Consider the following 13,784-nt stretch of genomic DNA (forward strand, 5'->3'; position numbering starts at 1 on the left):
GCTGTAAACCTCGGTCAATGATCTCAGGTGACCACTGTTGGCTGTACCTGTGTAGGTGGGGAAAGTACAGGCTGCAGAGCCTTCGGAGGCTCAAAGAACTGCAACCTGTCCGTCTGCTTCCACGTTGAGGCCCTGGTACCATGGCGTCAGTGCTGGGTACACGGTGTGGGGGCTTTTGGGTGCAGTCATCCTGGATCCAGCACAATGCCGTGGGCCACTCCAGTCCCTTCTGGGCCTCCAGCAGCCTCTGCTTGCTGATGATTCTCTCTAGCTGGAAGAAGGCCTTTCTTCGCCGCCGGATGTCCCGCCGTGCTGCCCGAAGTACTTTCCGGCGCCCAAGTTGCAGTCGCACCTCCCTCTTCTGGCTTTGGACCAGTGGGGATAGTGGAGTCTCAGGATCTGCCTGAAGCCAAGCACCAGGTGGCACACAGGCCTCGAGTTCTTTCTCTGCCACGTGGTCTCGATGCTGCTGCTGCTGCAAGCCAGCTGGCCAAGTTTCTTCTCTGAAGAGCCACTCCTGGTCTAGGAACCAAAGACACCCGTGAGAGAAAGTCAGCACTTCCCTCCCTGCCTGTGCAGCCTAGACTCAGACACCTCTGGCTGTGGCTGGACATTAATGGAGGAAAAGTGCTGGCCAGGGGTGATGTGGTGGGTTGAGAGCTACCCAGCCCCCTTACCACAGGGCTAGGGAAGGAAGCCCCCAGGCCTTAGCACATGCTGGGGCAGGCAGCAAAGCATGGATAAATGTGCATGTGAGGAAAGAGCAGGGGGCCCAATCACTCTGAGGGGCAGTAAGGAAGCTAGCTTCCTTATTCTTGCTTCTAGCCCCTCATAAGAGCCTCTGGTTTCTAAAAGAGGGGAGAGAACACCTAATACCAAAGATTCCATCATATCACAAAGAAAACAAAGGAGAGAATACAGAAGGATGTTGAAGCATGAAAATGAAGAGATGAGAAGGTGAAGCAGACATGGTGAGCAGTGGGCACCTACTGTCTTTAATTTGCCGGCTGATGTGCGCCTGGTCCAACTCCAGATCCTGTTTGGCTCTAATCTGTCCTGCTAGGATTCGCTGCCTCAAATCCCCCACGTAGTGCTGCTGCTGAATCTGGGCCCTGTGGGGCGCCTCTCCAGCCCTCAGTGGCTGGTGGTCCTCGTCACTCTGCTCTTCCAGCACTCTCCTATCACAGAGGGGCCGGGGTTACCCAAGTGAAATGCAAACCCACTTCAGGACAAACCAGTGGCAGTCTAAGCCTTCCTGAGAGCCCTGAATTCAACAGGGCAGAGAGGGCTTTGAACTTCTGGCAACTTGGGACACACAGGCATGCTGTCACAGGCAGTTCATGATGTCACAGTGCAGGAGGTGAGAATGGTCCTTAGACTAGCATATTGTTAGACTGTGAGGTGACCAGAAACACAGGTTCATTCTGGTTAAGGAAAATGACCAGAAAAATAAAGCAGCTTTAAAAAACACAAACATTTTAGTTAAATCAAGAAGCTTTGTCCTTTAAAAAAAGAATAAAAAACTTAAAACCTGCTGGAAACAGAGTAGAACAGAAGCTCCAACAAACATTGTGGGAACACAAAGTCTCCTACATGTTCAGAGATTGTGACTCTCTCTCCATTTTATGAAACAGAAACCCTCTGTGATGCCAATACAGAGAAGAGAGAATTTATATGCACACCACACCTGTGTGTGTGGCTGGAGACCTGGAGGAGAGCTGGTCTTCACTCGAGGGCGGTTCTCAGTGAATGAGCCCAAGAATAGGGTTCAAGAGTTTTAGACTCTATCATGACTTTCAGAGATACACACTGAAATACTTACTGGTGAAACAGTCTGGGATTTATTTAGACCCAGCTGAGGGAGTACAGGGGAGAGTGGAAAGGGAGTGAGGATATAAATGAAACAAGATTAGCCATGATTTGCTGACTGGTTGTATATTTGGAATTCTCCAGAATACAAAGTTTGAAAAGAATTCTAGATTGCAGTCATGCTTTATACTGCAGGTTCCTGTGTGGTCATGGATGAGATACAGTCTTCCTCTGAAGACTGACAGCTTCTACCTGTTTGGCTTTTCCCTTGGTCACACATGGCCTCTTATGCAAGGACCTCACAGCAGGGTCTCTCCATCCCTGTCATTCGGGTTTCTAAAGGAGCCAACTGCATGGGTCTTCTGGGTTGTAGGAGTAGGGTGTGACTGGGAGGGATTGGGATCTGTCGTGGGCTAGCAAAAAACCCCCAATCTGCTCTCCCTTCACCAGCCCTTAGCCTTCATTCCAGTCCAGGATGCCATGCCTCTTCAAGGCCCACTTAATGACTTGACACTAGATAGTCTGAGCAGTAGTACTCTAGGGGGTTCGTTTACCTGGCTTACATTTACTATTTTGTAGAGCAGAATGAAATCACAGAGGCATATCAAAGCAGAGGTCCATAAATAATAGCCTGTGAGCCAAATGTGGTCCACTGCCTGTTTTTGTAAATAAACTGTTACTGGAAAATTCATTCACTTATGTATTATCTAGGCTGCTTGAGTAGCTGCACACAATTTATGGCCCACAAATACTAAAATACTATTTGGCCCTTTACAGAAAGTTTGCTGCCTCTATCGTGGAAGAGATTGTGATTTCTTAATGCAGCCTTCAGAGGAGAGGGAAGGATGAATGGGGGAGGGGGAGAGTATGGGTAGGAGGTAGCAATCTCTTCCCTGGGAAGGAGGCTAAGAGGTGACTCAATCTACAATGGGTCCGAGGACTTGGGACAGACCCAGATACTGAGTAGCTCTGGGGAAAACTGGTGCTGACTGCTATGGCCAAAAAGCCAAATACAAACACTGGAATGTACAGAAAAGAGGAAAGGCACCCTTTGCCTCATGTGAGGCAAAAGACTAGGGACAGCAAATAGAACGAAAACCAGTTAATACCAAATAGTTAGAAAAGGCTGCTGATGGGAAACATTTTGTACATGCATTACTGCTCCAAATTTTGTCTGACCACAGATATGGCTGAATTACAAACATGACCATCAAAGACTCTTAGAAGAACCCAGCTAAAGTTCAGAACATCAGATGCAAAGAGCAGGAAGGGCATCTTTATTTTTAATTCCCAGATGGTATTCACAACTTCCTCTTCTCCCTGTCTCCCAAATCCTCATATTCACAATTTGCTTCTCCAGAGTAGACAACTCCCTCTACCCCTCCCCCAGCAGCTAGCCAGTCACCTTCTGCAGACACAGTGCAGCTTGCTTCCCAGCACCAACAAGACCTGCAAGGGGAAGCTGTTTGGAATAAGCACCAGAGACACAGCACATTCACCCAAGATGCCACGCGCCAATAGACTGAAAAATGGCTCCTCAGCTAAGCACATCAGTCAGATGTGCTTTTCCACCAAAAAAACAGGTGGAAAAAAAAATACCAACCTTATGTTACACATCTGGGTAGATTATTACTGGCGAGTCTTCAGTTACCTGCCAGCCAAGGACCTCTGTCAAATGACTGCCCTTCATCTTGGGTGGCTCCAGCATCTCCCTGCTGCTTGCTGGACTCCATCACGTCCTCCTGCACCTTCTCTCCCAGCCCTCTCAGTTGCTTCGAGGCCTGAGAGCTTCTGGAGCAGAATGCAGCAGTGTGTACTCACTGACGTGGCAGTGGCAGCAGCAACAGGGTCTCCCAGGCTCTAAGCACTTATCACCAAGCCCCCCAAATTCCAAAGGGGAAAATGCAACAGTTTTCAAGGACAAACTCCTCTCTGGTCTACATCACTACTGCAAAGGGAAAAAAGAGGCAGGCTGGCCAATCTCCTCTGGCTCTGGAGTTGGCTCCAGCTTTGCAGTCTCCCCATGAGTGCTCCTCCAGAGAGAAAAATGAGGGAAGAAAATTCTAGGACAAAGAGAGGCTTTAGAGCCCACCCCACCAGAACAGATGAGACTCTCATGGAGACACAGTCACAAACCCAGTCTGGGAGCCCAGCTGACAACATGCAGTTTTCTCCTCTCTCCTGGGTTCTCTCCACCAGGCCCCATTCCACATCACTTCCACCAGGGCTTGACACACAGATGCTAGCTATTGGAGCTGCGTAGGACCAGCCCAGCCCACAGGCTCCTGGAGCTGGTGCTAAAGACTGGAGGCAGCGAGTGGGAGAGGCCTTGATTCTCCAATCCCTCTCTGTCCTCTCCAAATGAAAGGGTGCATTCTTGGTGTTGCTGAAAGGTCATGTCAGTGCCCATGGGCTATAGAGCTGAGAAGACTTTAAAAAGGCAGTGTTCTCTAGGGTGGATGGGTCAGCTGGGACAATGTGGGAGGCATGAAAATGAAAGGGAAGCTGTGTACCTGTGCAGCTCTGCACAAGGGCCTCTAGCCATGGGGCTGGCAGCATCAGGTAGCAGGCAAAGCACTCTGTGTGTACTTGCTCTTTCAATACTTATCACACAGATCTCTTGGAGACAGATGTTGGTATCCTTACTTAGGGTGAGCCAACAGACTTGGAGACTCAGTAACTTGCCCAGAGCCACAGAGCTTTTACTTCAGAAAATCAGGATGTCAGGCTGCGTGGGTGGCTCAGTCAGCTGGGCGACTGCCTTCAGCTCAGGTCATGATCCCAGGGTCCTGGGATCAAACCCCATGTTGGGCTCCATGCTCAGCGGGGAGCCTGCTTCTCCCTCTCCCTCTGCCTGCTACTCTGCCTGTTTGTGTTCCCTGTCTATAAATAAATAAAATTTCTTTAAAAACAAAAAAAAAGAAAGAGATTCAGGACGTGACGCAGCTTTATCCAACTCCAATATGACTTTACAATACCATAGCTCGTTAACTTGCAGAGCTGTTCCCTGTATACCTGTGAACTCTGGGAAAGACAGAGCTCCAGTGTATCTTCCCAGCAGAAACCTGACCTAAGACAAGGCCTCCTTTCATGACTGTACTCTGACAAAACAAGAGCTCCAGCTGCCCTTTAATCCACTTTGGCCTTGATACACTCCAGTTGTGTCACCTCTCCTAGCTTCCCTGTCACCCCCCAGAGTCCTCTGTCATGCAACACTGGGGCCATCCTGCCTTCAACTCTGCCTCATCCTTTGGTCCTTAGCAGCCCGCATGTGAGGACTTGCCTGCTGTTTATGCTCCCTGCATCACAGCACTTCTGCTCCTATGACTAATGTCCCTCACCACCAAGGTCAGACCCAAGACTGTCGTTAGCTGGCAGCAAATACTCCTGGCCTGAGAACAGAGCAGCTATAACCCTCTTGAAGCCACCAGGGGAAAGGGCCATCAGAACCCCCCAGAGCTCCATGCTCATGATGCTGGGCAGCCTCCTGATACCACTGGTCTCACAGATACTGAGTCTCCTGCTGGCATTTTCTATAAAACCTCCCCAGGTCAGAGGCTACTTCGACTTACAGGAAAGATAACCTTTTCCCAGTATCTGACTTATGAGACATGTAGATCTGGGAAGGGCATTCTATGTAGAATGGATCAAACCATGAAGAAGAGTGGTTGCCACCAATCACATAGAAAATTCTGACACCATGCTTCCATGGTCACAATGCAGGCAAAGTGGGTTTGAGAGGGTAGAACCCTGAGATATTTGCACATTGTTCCAGAAGTTTCCGACCCTCTTATGTGTAGTTCTGGACCCTTGGTATTGAGGGAAAAAAAGGATTCTGAGTCCCACACTCTCTTTAAAAACCTGGAGGAAGCCATAGTCCTGGAAGTTGACACATGCTATGAGCTCACCGGCAGTCCAGAATTTAAAGGGGAACACAGGGAGGTAAGTTCAGAAGCAGTTTCAAAGATACATGTGAACAAGTCACATTCAAATCCTGGCAGAAGAAAGCAGCCATAGGAAATATCAAATGATATACTACTTCCAGTGATGAGGAAAGTTACAATACTGAACAGGAAATGCATGAGGGACAAGACTGCTTCCTTGCCAAAAACAAGCTAAGCAGCTAGCTCGGTTCCCCTCAGTCACTTGTGCAGGCCTCACTCAGAGCTTGGCTACTACACTCACCTCCCTTATCTAGCTCCATGTTGTTAAGAGACCAAGAAGTAAGAACAGTAGGTGCCACAGTGGAAGGAGCACATGTTTCTCACCTTTTCTTCCAAAGCAAAGGGCAGAGACCTAACCGGGAGGCGGTGACATCTCCATCCAAGTCCAACCATTCCAAAGAGCCACTGCCACCAACAGCCTCTCCGACCTGGGAACGAGGAAGAAAGCCGTGAGGCTGCTGTCACCACCCCCAACTCAAGAGTACGAGACAAAGCTCAACCTTGTCCCTCAAAAAGGAGAAGCAGGGAGGCTGGCAGCCACCTTGAAACCTCAGCACACTCACCTGCCTTCTATGCCGCAGGACAGCAGCCTCTGCGGGGTGGTTGAATCGGAACTTCTGTGCTTTCCCCAGGGTTATGACTGCGCCTGTGACAGAGACAGGTTAAGAATTAACCAAGAGCTCACATTCTGAGTGTGTATTACAAGTAGGGCGCCCTTCGGGAAGACAAAATCCTGCCCTCAACAAGTTGATAACTTAGGTCTGAGTCAGTAGAAGTCACTGGATATTGCACAGCATATGTACTGAATTAACAAAACGAAGAGGAGTTCTGCTACTCCAACGGAAAGCAAAATGAGTTCCCGGTGGAATAGTGAGGGAATGCTTAACATTAGATTAACAACAGTAGTAATAGTAATAGAGTAACAATAGTAGTAATAGTAATAATGATAATGAGAATTCACTGGGTGCCAAGAACACTGTGAAGAACATCACATGAACTAGCTCATTCAATCCTCACAATAATCCTCTTACGGCTGTTTTATAGATGAGCAAACTGAGGTTCCAAAACTTTCCCAAGGACACAGTTACAAATTTCAGACAGTCCTTCTCCTCCCTGGCACCCCAGAATTCAGGCTTCTTTGTTTATGAGAAGAGGATGGTATTAGGAAACCTTCACATCTCTGAGTGCAGAGGCTGGGTGTCCCATCTTTAAAGTCTGCTTCACTGGGCTCTCTGGGTTTGGCCCATGAAAAAGGTGGGAGTCCATCCCTCATCCTGGCATAAAGAGTTATCAGCAGTTTTACCTTGGGTCAAACGACAGGAGGCAGTGACCTCCCGGCCATTGACTGTGCAGCGGGCCCCCCGGGCAGGTCGCAGAATGACTACCCCACAGGCACTGGTGATAGTGCAGTGGTCTCTCTCAATCCATTGCCCCTGCAGGACTATACAAGAGATGGGGGTCAATGGGGTGGGAGACAACCCAGGGGGTGGGAGACAACCTTCTATGAGATCAGAATCCACACCTGGAAGATCTTATATTATGGAAAGAGAGGAAGAGCCACCACCTGAAACCACCCAGACCTGGATCCTCCCACCATGTGGGTCTCCTCCTATCATGTCCCTGACCCACAACCACAACGCTGAAGCAAAACAGGAACAGCCCCTTGATCTTCAAAGATTCCTCCTCTCAGGTTCCTCTAAAGAGACTATTCAGGCATGAGTCATGAGTACCTGCCACAGAGTCAGACCCAAATGTTCTATCACTTACCAATGTCCTGTTCCTGGTCTGAGTCAATCCTTCCTATTTTTGTTGTCCCCTCCTAAAGGAAAAGACAAATCTTTTTAAACAAGAATCAAAAGGGACACAGCCTGCCCCCAAAGCAGAGTCCACTTGTTGGAGTGTTATCACTGTCTTCCCACGCCACTCTGGCATTTTCCACACCAGTTCTCAACTTTGGTCCAGGCTGTTCTGACTGCTCTGCCCACTCACTGCAGCCCAGGAAGCCTCTGAGAAGGCAGTGGGGGGGGGGGGGAATATAAAAAAGCAGCACCAGCTCTTTGCAAAGTCAACAAGTATTGGCAAACTCCCTTCTGTCCCATAGCCTTAGGGAATAGCCATGACTGTTGGTCAGAGATTCTCTAGTCTGAGGAAGTGGGCACACAGGCAGAACTCTCCTCCAGGGACTAAGGTTGGTGTGGTTTAAGTTTAGTCCATTTAATCTCAAAGAGGCACATGTTCTATGAAGATGTATGGAAGCACAGGATCTTTACCTTCTTGGTCGACAGATGAAGTTCGACAGACACCAGATTCTAAGAAGGGTAAAACACAAATAGGAGAAAAGCGTATCTAGAATCAAAAAGGACTGGAAGAGTATATGAGAGGAAGGGAAACTGGAGTTAGCATAAACGAATCACTGGGTTAGTAAAGACAGGCCTTCTGGCCCTCAGATTAGGGCAATTCTTTTAAGAATACATGCCTCTGTTTGTGGAAGGCAACAACATGACAAATGCTGAGTTTAGATACATGTTTATCATGTACTGAATAACCAGTCACTGTGTCCCAGGCATTGCACTGAGTGCTTTATAGACATCTCTTATTCAATCCTGAAACAACCTAAAATAATTATTATCCCCCTTTTTATATATGAAGAATCTGAAGCTGATGGGGAAAGTTGCCCGTGGAACCCATATACTAAATAGGAGAGCCATGGCTAGAATTGACGTTTCTATGGGCCTGAGCCCATGTTTGCCCATCGTCACCGTACCACCACCTCCCTGGTAGCTGATGTTTTTCAAGTGACCAGAGAGTTCCCCACTAGGCTTCACCGTTAGTAGTCAGAAGTGGGTGGTCCCTGCAGCTCCCCCAAAATAGCTGGTGTAAAGGCAGTTTCCTCGAAGAAATGAAAGAGACTCTGACCTTACTGGGCTTGCACACGCAGACAACCAGAGTCCCACCTTTTCTGCTCAGCCACTGAGGACCACACAAACAAATGGACACTGGCCCCTACAAACACCATGAAACAAAACTGAGGAAAAGGGGGTGCCTGGGTGGCTCGGTGGGTTAAGCCTCTGCCTTCGGCTCGGGTCATGATCTCAGGGTCCTGGGATCGAGCCCCACATCAGGCTCTCTGCTCAGCGGGGAGCCTGCTTCCTCCTCTCTCTCTGCCTGTCTCTCTGCCTACTTGTGATTTCTCTCTGTCAAATAAAAAAAAAAAAAAAAAAAAAAACTGAGGAAAAGGGGTTAAGACCCCTCCTACCAGCTCATGGTCAGCCCTGATGATGAAATGCATTCCTTACAAAAAGATAAGGTCACAGCCTATCACAACTCCTACATCTACAGGGCAGAAACCATCACAAATCCCAACAGCATTCTCATTTTACAAGGACTTAGTTGATTTCTGTGCTTGCTGCCCCCTCTGCTTATTTATGTAGGAAGAATTAACGGCACAGGGCAGTTATGAGAATGAAGTCCAGGATACCACTAACCTGTGCTCTACCCACCCTTCCCTCTGTCCTCTTCCCACCCAAGGTACTTGGGAAGTACCCAAGGTGACCAAAGGGAAAAGAGCTTCCTGGGCATTGCTCGGAATTAGTTCCATGTCTGTAACCAAGATAGCAATGCAAACAAACACACAGAGAATCTTGAGCAATTACTGCTATACCATTGCCCAAACGAGGATCTAAACAAACAAAAAGGGAGAAACTGGGTACATAAAATGCAGAAATGCCAGGATTAGAACTAGACTGAACCCTCACCCTTCAGGTTCACTGGAAATGCATCAAGGAGGGGTCACCACCCTCAGCGCACACAGACTCTGCAATGAAAACCAGCGCTCCTACATTCGGATGAGGCCTGCGCCCATCTCTCTCCTGATTCAATCTCAGTCCTGTCCTTTAACCCTCTGATGCCATCCTGAGCTCTACCACTTGAATTCTAGCTTCATCTACTCGCTCCGCATCCAACAAATACAGCAGATCAGTTCTACTCAAATAGTAACCATTTTAATCCACCTGGTCTTTTCCTAACCTCTAACTTCTCCCCTTGGTTCTGCTTAATAGAAGAATTGATAGCCTTTGGTATTTAGATCTGTTTTTTAGGTAACAGCCACTTCTGCCTGAGGCATTTTCACTGAGCTAATTTACATTCACCGTGTTGAAAATGAGCTACTTGAACTTTCTGAGAGGCTTGGTCCCTGATACGGACCCTGAGGGCTCATCCTCAGATAAGCTCTCTTAACATCTCACTATCAGATACACTACAGCGTTAGGAGCCTGATTTCTCCAGGGGTAAGAGCAGCATTATGTATCCCCCATAAACTCTGTTCCTTTCAATTGGCAGCTGGGGGCAATTCAGAGAATGAAGATTCGATTTGCAGTGAGCATAGGGATTTTGGCCACATAAAGTACATTCTGCCAACCACAGGGACTGTCCTTCTACGGAGACACAAACATTTTGATAAGGACAGGATATGATGTACCTACCACTGGGAACTGACTCTCAAAATGCTTCATTTAGAAATGGTGACCTGCCTCTATGTGACAAAGAACCATGTGATCCAGGCCTTGGAAGGCAGGAGCTTCCTTCCCTTGTTCCAGATGGCTGGTGGTGTTCCCTCCCCCATCGTGCTGGCCCAACAGCTCTTTGGGCTCTCCCTCATGCTTTCTTTAAGCTTTCTGCGTCTACTTTCATTCTCCTCTCTTCTTTCCCTGGTAAACCTAGTAATGGAGAAGCAGGAGGTGCACTTTTTGTTGACTTGAGAGTTGAGAAGTGGAGAGCTGTTAGAAGGAAACTGTTTCAGATCTTGATTCCCCCTGTAGCCTCTGAAAGCTGTCTGTGAGCAGCCTGGATGTGCAGAGCTCAGGAGTGCCCATGGGATTTCGAGGTTAGGATTTCACTTCCATGCCTGCACTCTTATGCTTCAGGAAGCCAGAAAAGGAATATAAGCAGCATCTTTCTTACTTTAAAATGAGGAAATTAAATCACAGAGAATGAAAGTAAGTTGTATAAGAGCAGCAGTGGCAGCCACAGAAAAACAAATAATTATTCTGATTTCCAGTCTTCTGCTCTAATTATACAAAAGCAAATGAATCACAATTGGTTGGCTAGCCCAGTTTCCTGAGGGCAAACCTGAAGGCAGCTTTGTGGCAACTGGCTCAATTCACAGAGGTGTAGCTGCTGCCCTTGACTTTTCCCTTTTTGACCTCTGGGACCAGTGGCTCAGGAAAAGAGGGAATGCACCAGCCTGCTCACCTTGAGGTGATAGAGCACGACACCTGTGCTGAGTACGTCGTCTTCCAAGGCCATTAGATGGGGCAGGTTGGAGTCAATGACCACACCAGCCCTCCTCCTGTTGATGTCCACTCTGTAATGTTCCACGAGGGCCTTCCACTCGTTCCACTTCTGGGTCCAGTCTTTAGTCAGCTGGTCTATCTGCAGAGATGGAGGAGGTGGTTTTAGGCACCCCGCCCATGGAGCAGACTTAAGGTCAGAAACCATCCTGGCTTGATTCCTCATGGCATTCCTTCCTCACTTTCCTCACTGTTACAATTCAAAGCTCCACAGAGGCCATTGCACCTCCCCTGTGAGCTGTTTTCTAACATCTCTCCAAAATGCAAGTGTTACTTTTATAAATAGAAACTCCCTCAGTAAATGTTATTTTTAAAGTTTTCTGCAACAAGCGTGTATTGTTTCTATAACTTGACAAAAATCCCATAATTTTTTTTATTAATTGAGAAGTTAGTTATATGTTTATAATTCCCCTTTCCCTATTCCTCTTCTGTGTGATCCATACTGTGAGATCAAGTTCCACATCAGGCTCCATAGTGGGCATGGAGCCTGCTTAAGAGTCTCTCTCTCCCTCTGCTTCTATCCACCCCCTTAAAAAAATAGATGATAGAGATAGATAGATAGATAGATAGACAGACAGATAGATAGGTAGATATAATACAGCAAGTTACAGGCCTTAAGATAAGGCCACCTGGGGAACGTGAATGAACAATGTTGAACATAAGGTGCTTTTCTCTTCTTTTGGTGGAAATGGTGGAAATGGATGCCCAGGCAGGAGAGTTATCCTGGGAATGGAAGAACTGAGGAAGCAAGAAAAGGACCTGAAAGACTAAGTACTTCTCTCGTAAAAGGGATACTTAAGAAAAAACAAAGTATGTCAAGTTTAGGTACAAGTGTTTTACATACCTCAGAAATGTTATTTTTAATGTTATACTCACTGAGTTGAAGTTTGCAAAGAATGAGACTACAGGGTACCCATGAAGGGCTGAGTTGGATGAGGACCTGGCAAAGTTGAGCAGCAAGGCACCCTGGCTTACAGTTTAGCCTGCCTGCTCAGCTACCTGGAGGTACCACTGAACACACCTCCCCTTCTGGCTGGCTTTCATCACCTACCTCCCTTACTGCCTAAGGTCAAAGGCCAGCAAGTGGCAGATTCAAATCCAGATCTGCCAGAATGTATAATGTAAAACTGCTAATGAGCTTGGAATGATTTTGACTCTGTACTTCATCTTTTATGTATACGGGAGTGGTATTTTCCTTTTTTCTTTTTTTTTTTTCTTTTTTATTTTTTCAGTGTTCCAAGATTCATTGTTTATGTACCACACTCAGTGCTCCATGCAATACATGCCCTCCTTAATGCCCATCACCAGGTTCATCCAAACCCTGTTTGTTTTTTCTGAACCAAAAATCAGAATGTATATTTATGCATAGAATTTTTGAGAAATGCCTGAATATGTGATGTAGTCTTAACGTTTAGTTTGGGTAACAAAATACTGACATAGCCAGGATACTTTATAATGTATAATGATGGTGCAACAGAATACTGGGAATTGGGACATTTGGGTTGTGGTATCTAAATGTAACCTGTCACCAAATAATGCCTGCCATTTCTTCCTTGTGTCTCCAGAAATCACCATTTAATCTAACCTTCCTAGATGTCTTGTCCTCACCTTCATGGAGTCACAAAATTAGTCTCTTTCGTGATTGATCTCTGTGCTTCCAATTCATCCTACGCACAACTGTCATATTAATTTCCCAAGATACACCTTTATTATGTCACCAACCTGGTTCAAGAAGCTACAATTAATATTGTGAATGTCAAGTTCAAACCTCCTAAACTGGCCCTAACCTCACCTCTACTACTCTCTGCCATGAATATGTATTCTCATCCGCTCGGTCTTCCTCACACTGTGGGCTTCCACATGGCCGCCCACATCAGTTCATTCTTCCAGTTCCAAGGTCTTGCTGAGATTATCCCATCCTCACCCCAAATGCCTAACCCTTTCTTCCTATCTAACACACTCTACCAATCTTTCAAGGTCTAGTTCAAGTCCTCTAGCCTTCAGCCACATCACTGTGATGCTGGCCATGAAAATTCCAAGCCATAATGATTTCTTCCTTCCTTAAGCTCTTTTTATATAACTCATGTAGTTCATTACATTTAACCATTCTCTAAATGTGTTTCCAAATAGAGTGCAAGCCACCCGTGGGAAGGAACTTCTTTTCCTCTCTTGAAGCATCATGCTGAACACCTATTTGGTGCTCAGTGAATACATGTCAGTCAGTTGATTTACTGACGGGAAAATAATTTTTTTTAAATTTTTATTTTAAATTTTTTTCTTTTTTAAAGATTTTATTTACTTATTTGTCAGAGAGAGAGAGCGCGCGAGAGCGCAAGCACAGGCAGACAGAGTGGCAGGCAGAGGGAGAAGCAGGCTCCCTGCCGAGCAAGGAGCCCAATGTGGGACTCGATCCCAGGATGCTGGGATCATGACCTGAGCCGAAGGCAGCCGCTTAACCAACTGAGCCACCCAGGCATCCCTGGAAAATAATTTTTTTCCTAGGCTACTGCCCCTATCCAAAGGAAGTTATCATGAACCCCTAAGAGAACAAAACAAAGAAAGCCAGTTACCAGCCCCTAGGGTAAACTCATTCTCCACTCAAAGCTCAGTGAATACCAAAACTGTCTCTAAACTAGATAGAACCTCTCTGTCCTCATAAGGGAGCAGCCACTCAGGAATAATG

At 46.9% G+C, this 13,784-nt stretch overlaps 1 protein-coding gene across 4 annotated transcripts in view; it reads right to left on the reverse strand.

Annotated features, from left to right (window-relative positions):
• STARD9 (StAR related lipid transfer domain containing 9) overlaps positions 1 to 13,784 on the reverse strand; it is a 115,910-nt gene that overhangs the window by 21,488 nt on the left and 80,638 nt on the right. For 2 of the 4 annotated variants that reach the window (XM_032856723.1, XM_032856721.1), the window contains exons 16-22: positions 11,004 to 11,183; positions 7,521 to 7,572; positions 7,057 to 7,194; positions 6,317 to 6,399; positions 6,078 to 6,181; positions 991 to 1,178; positions 48 to 522 (exon numbers count right to left, since the gene is read on the reverse strand). In XM_032856723.1, the coding sequence (XP_032712614.1) occupies positions 48 to 522; positions 991 to 1,178; positions 6,078 to 6,181; positions 6,317 to 6,399; positions 7,057 to 7,194; positions 7,521 to 7,572; positions 11,004 to 11,183 (1,220 nt within the window). Of the gene's footprint in view, positions 1 to 47; positions 523 to 990; positions 1,179 to 6,077; positions 6,182 to 6,316; positions 6,400 to 7,056; positions 7,195 to 7,520; positions 7,573 to 8,023; positions 8,063 to 11,003; positions 11,184 to 13,784 lie in introns of those variants that run through there. The other 2 variants (XM_032856720.1, XM_032856722.1) reach the window with 2 other exon arrangements.

Source organism: Lontra canadensis, unplaced genomic scaffold (assembly GCF_010015895.1).
Source record: "Lontra canadensis isolate GAN:19392208 unplaced genomic scaffold, GSC_riverotter_1.0 scaffold12, whole genome shotgun sequence".
Taxonomy (NCBI): domain Eukaryota; kingdom Metazoa; phylum Chordata; class Mammalia; order Carnivora; family Mustelidae; genus Lontra; species Lontra canadensis.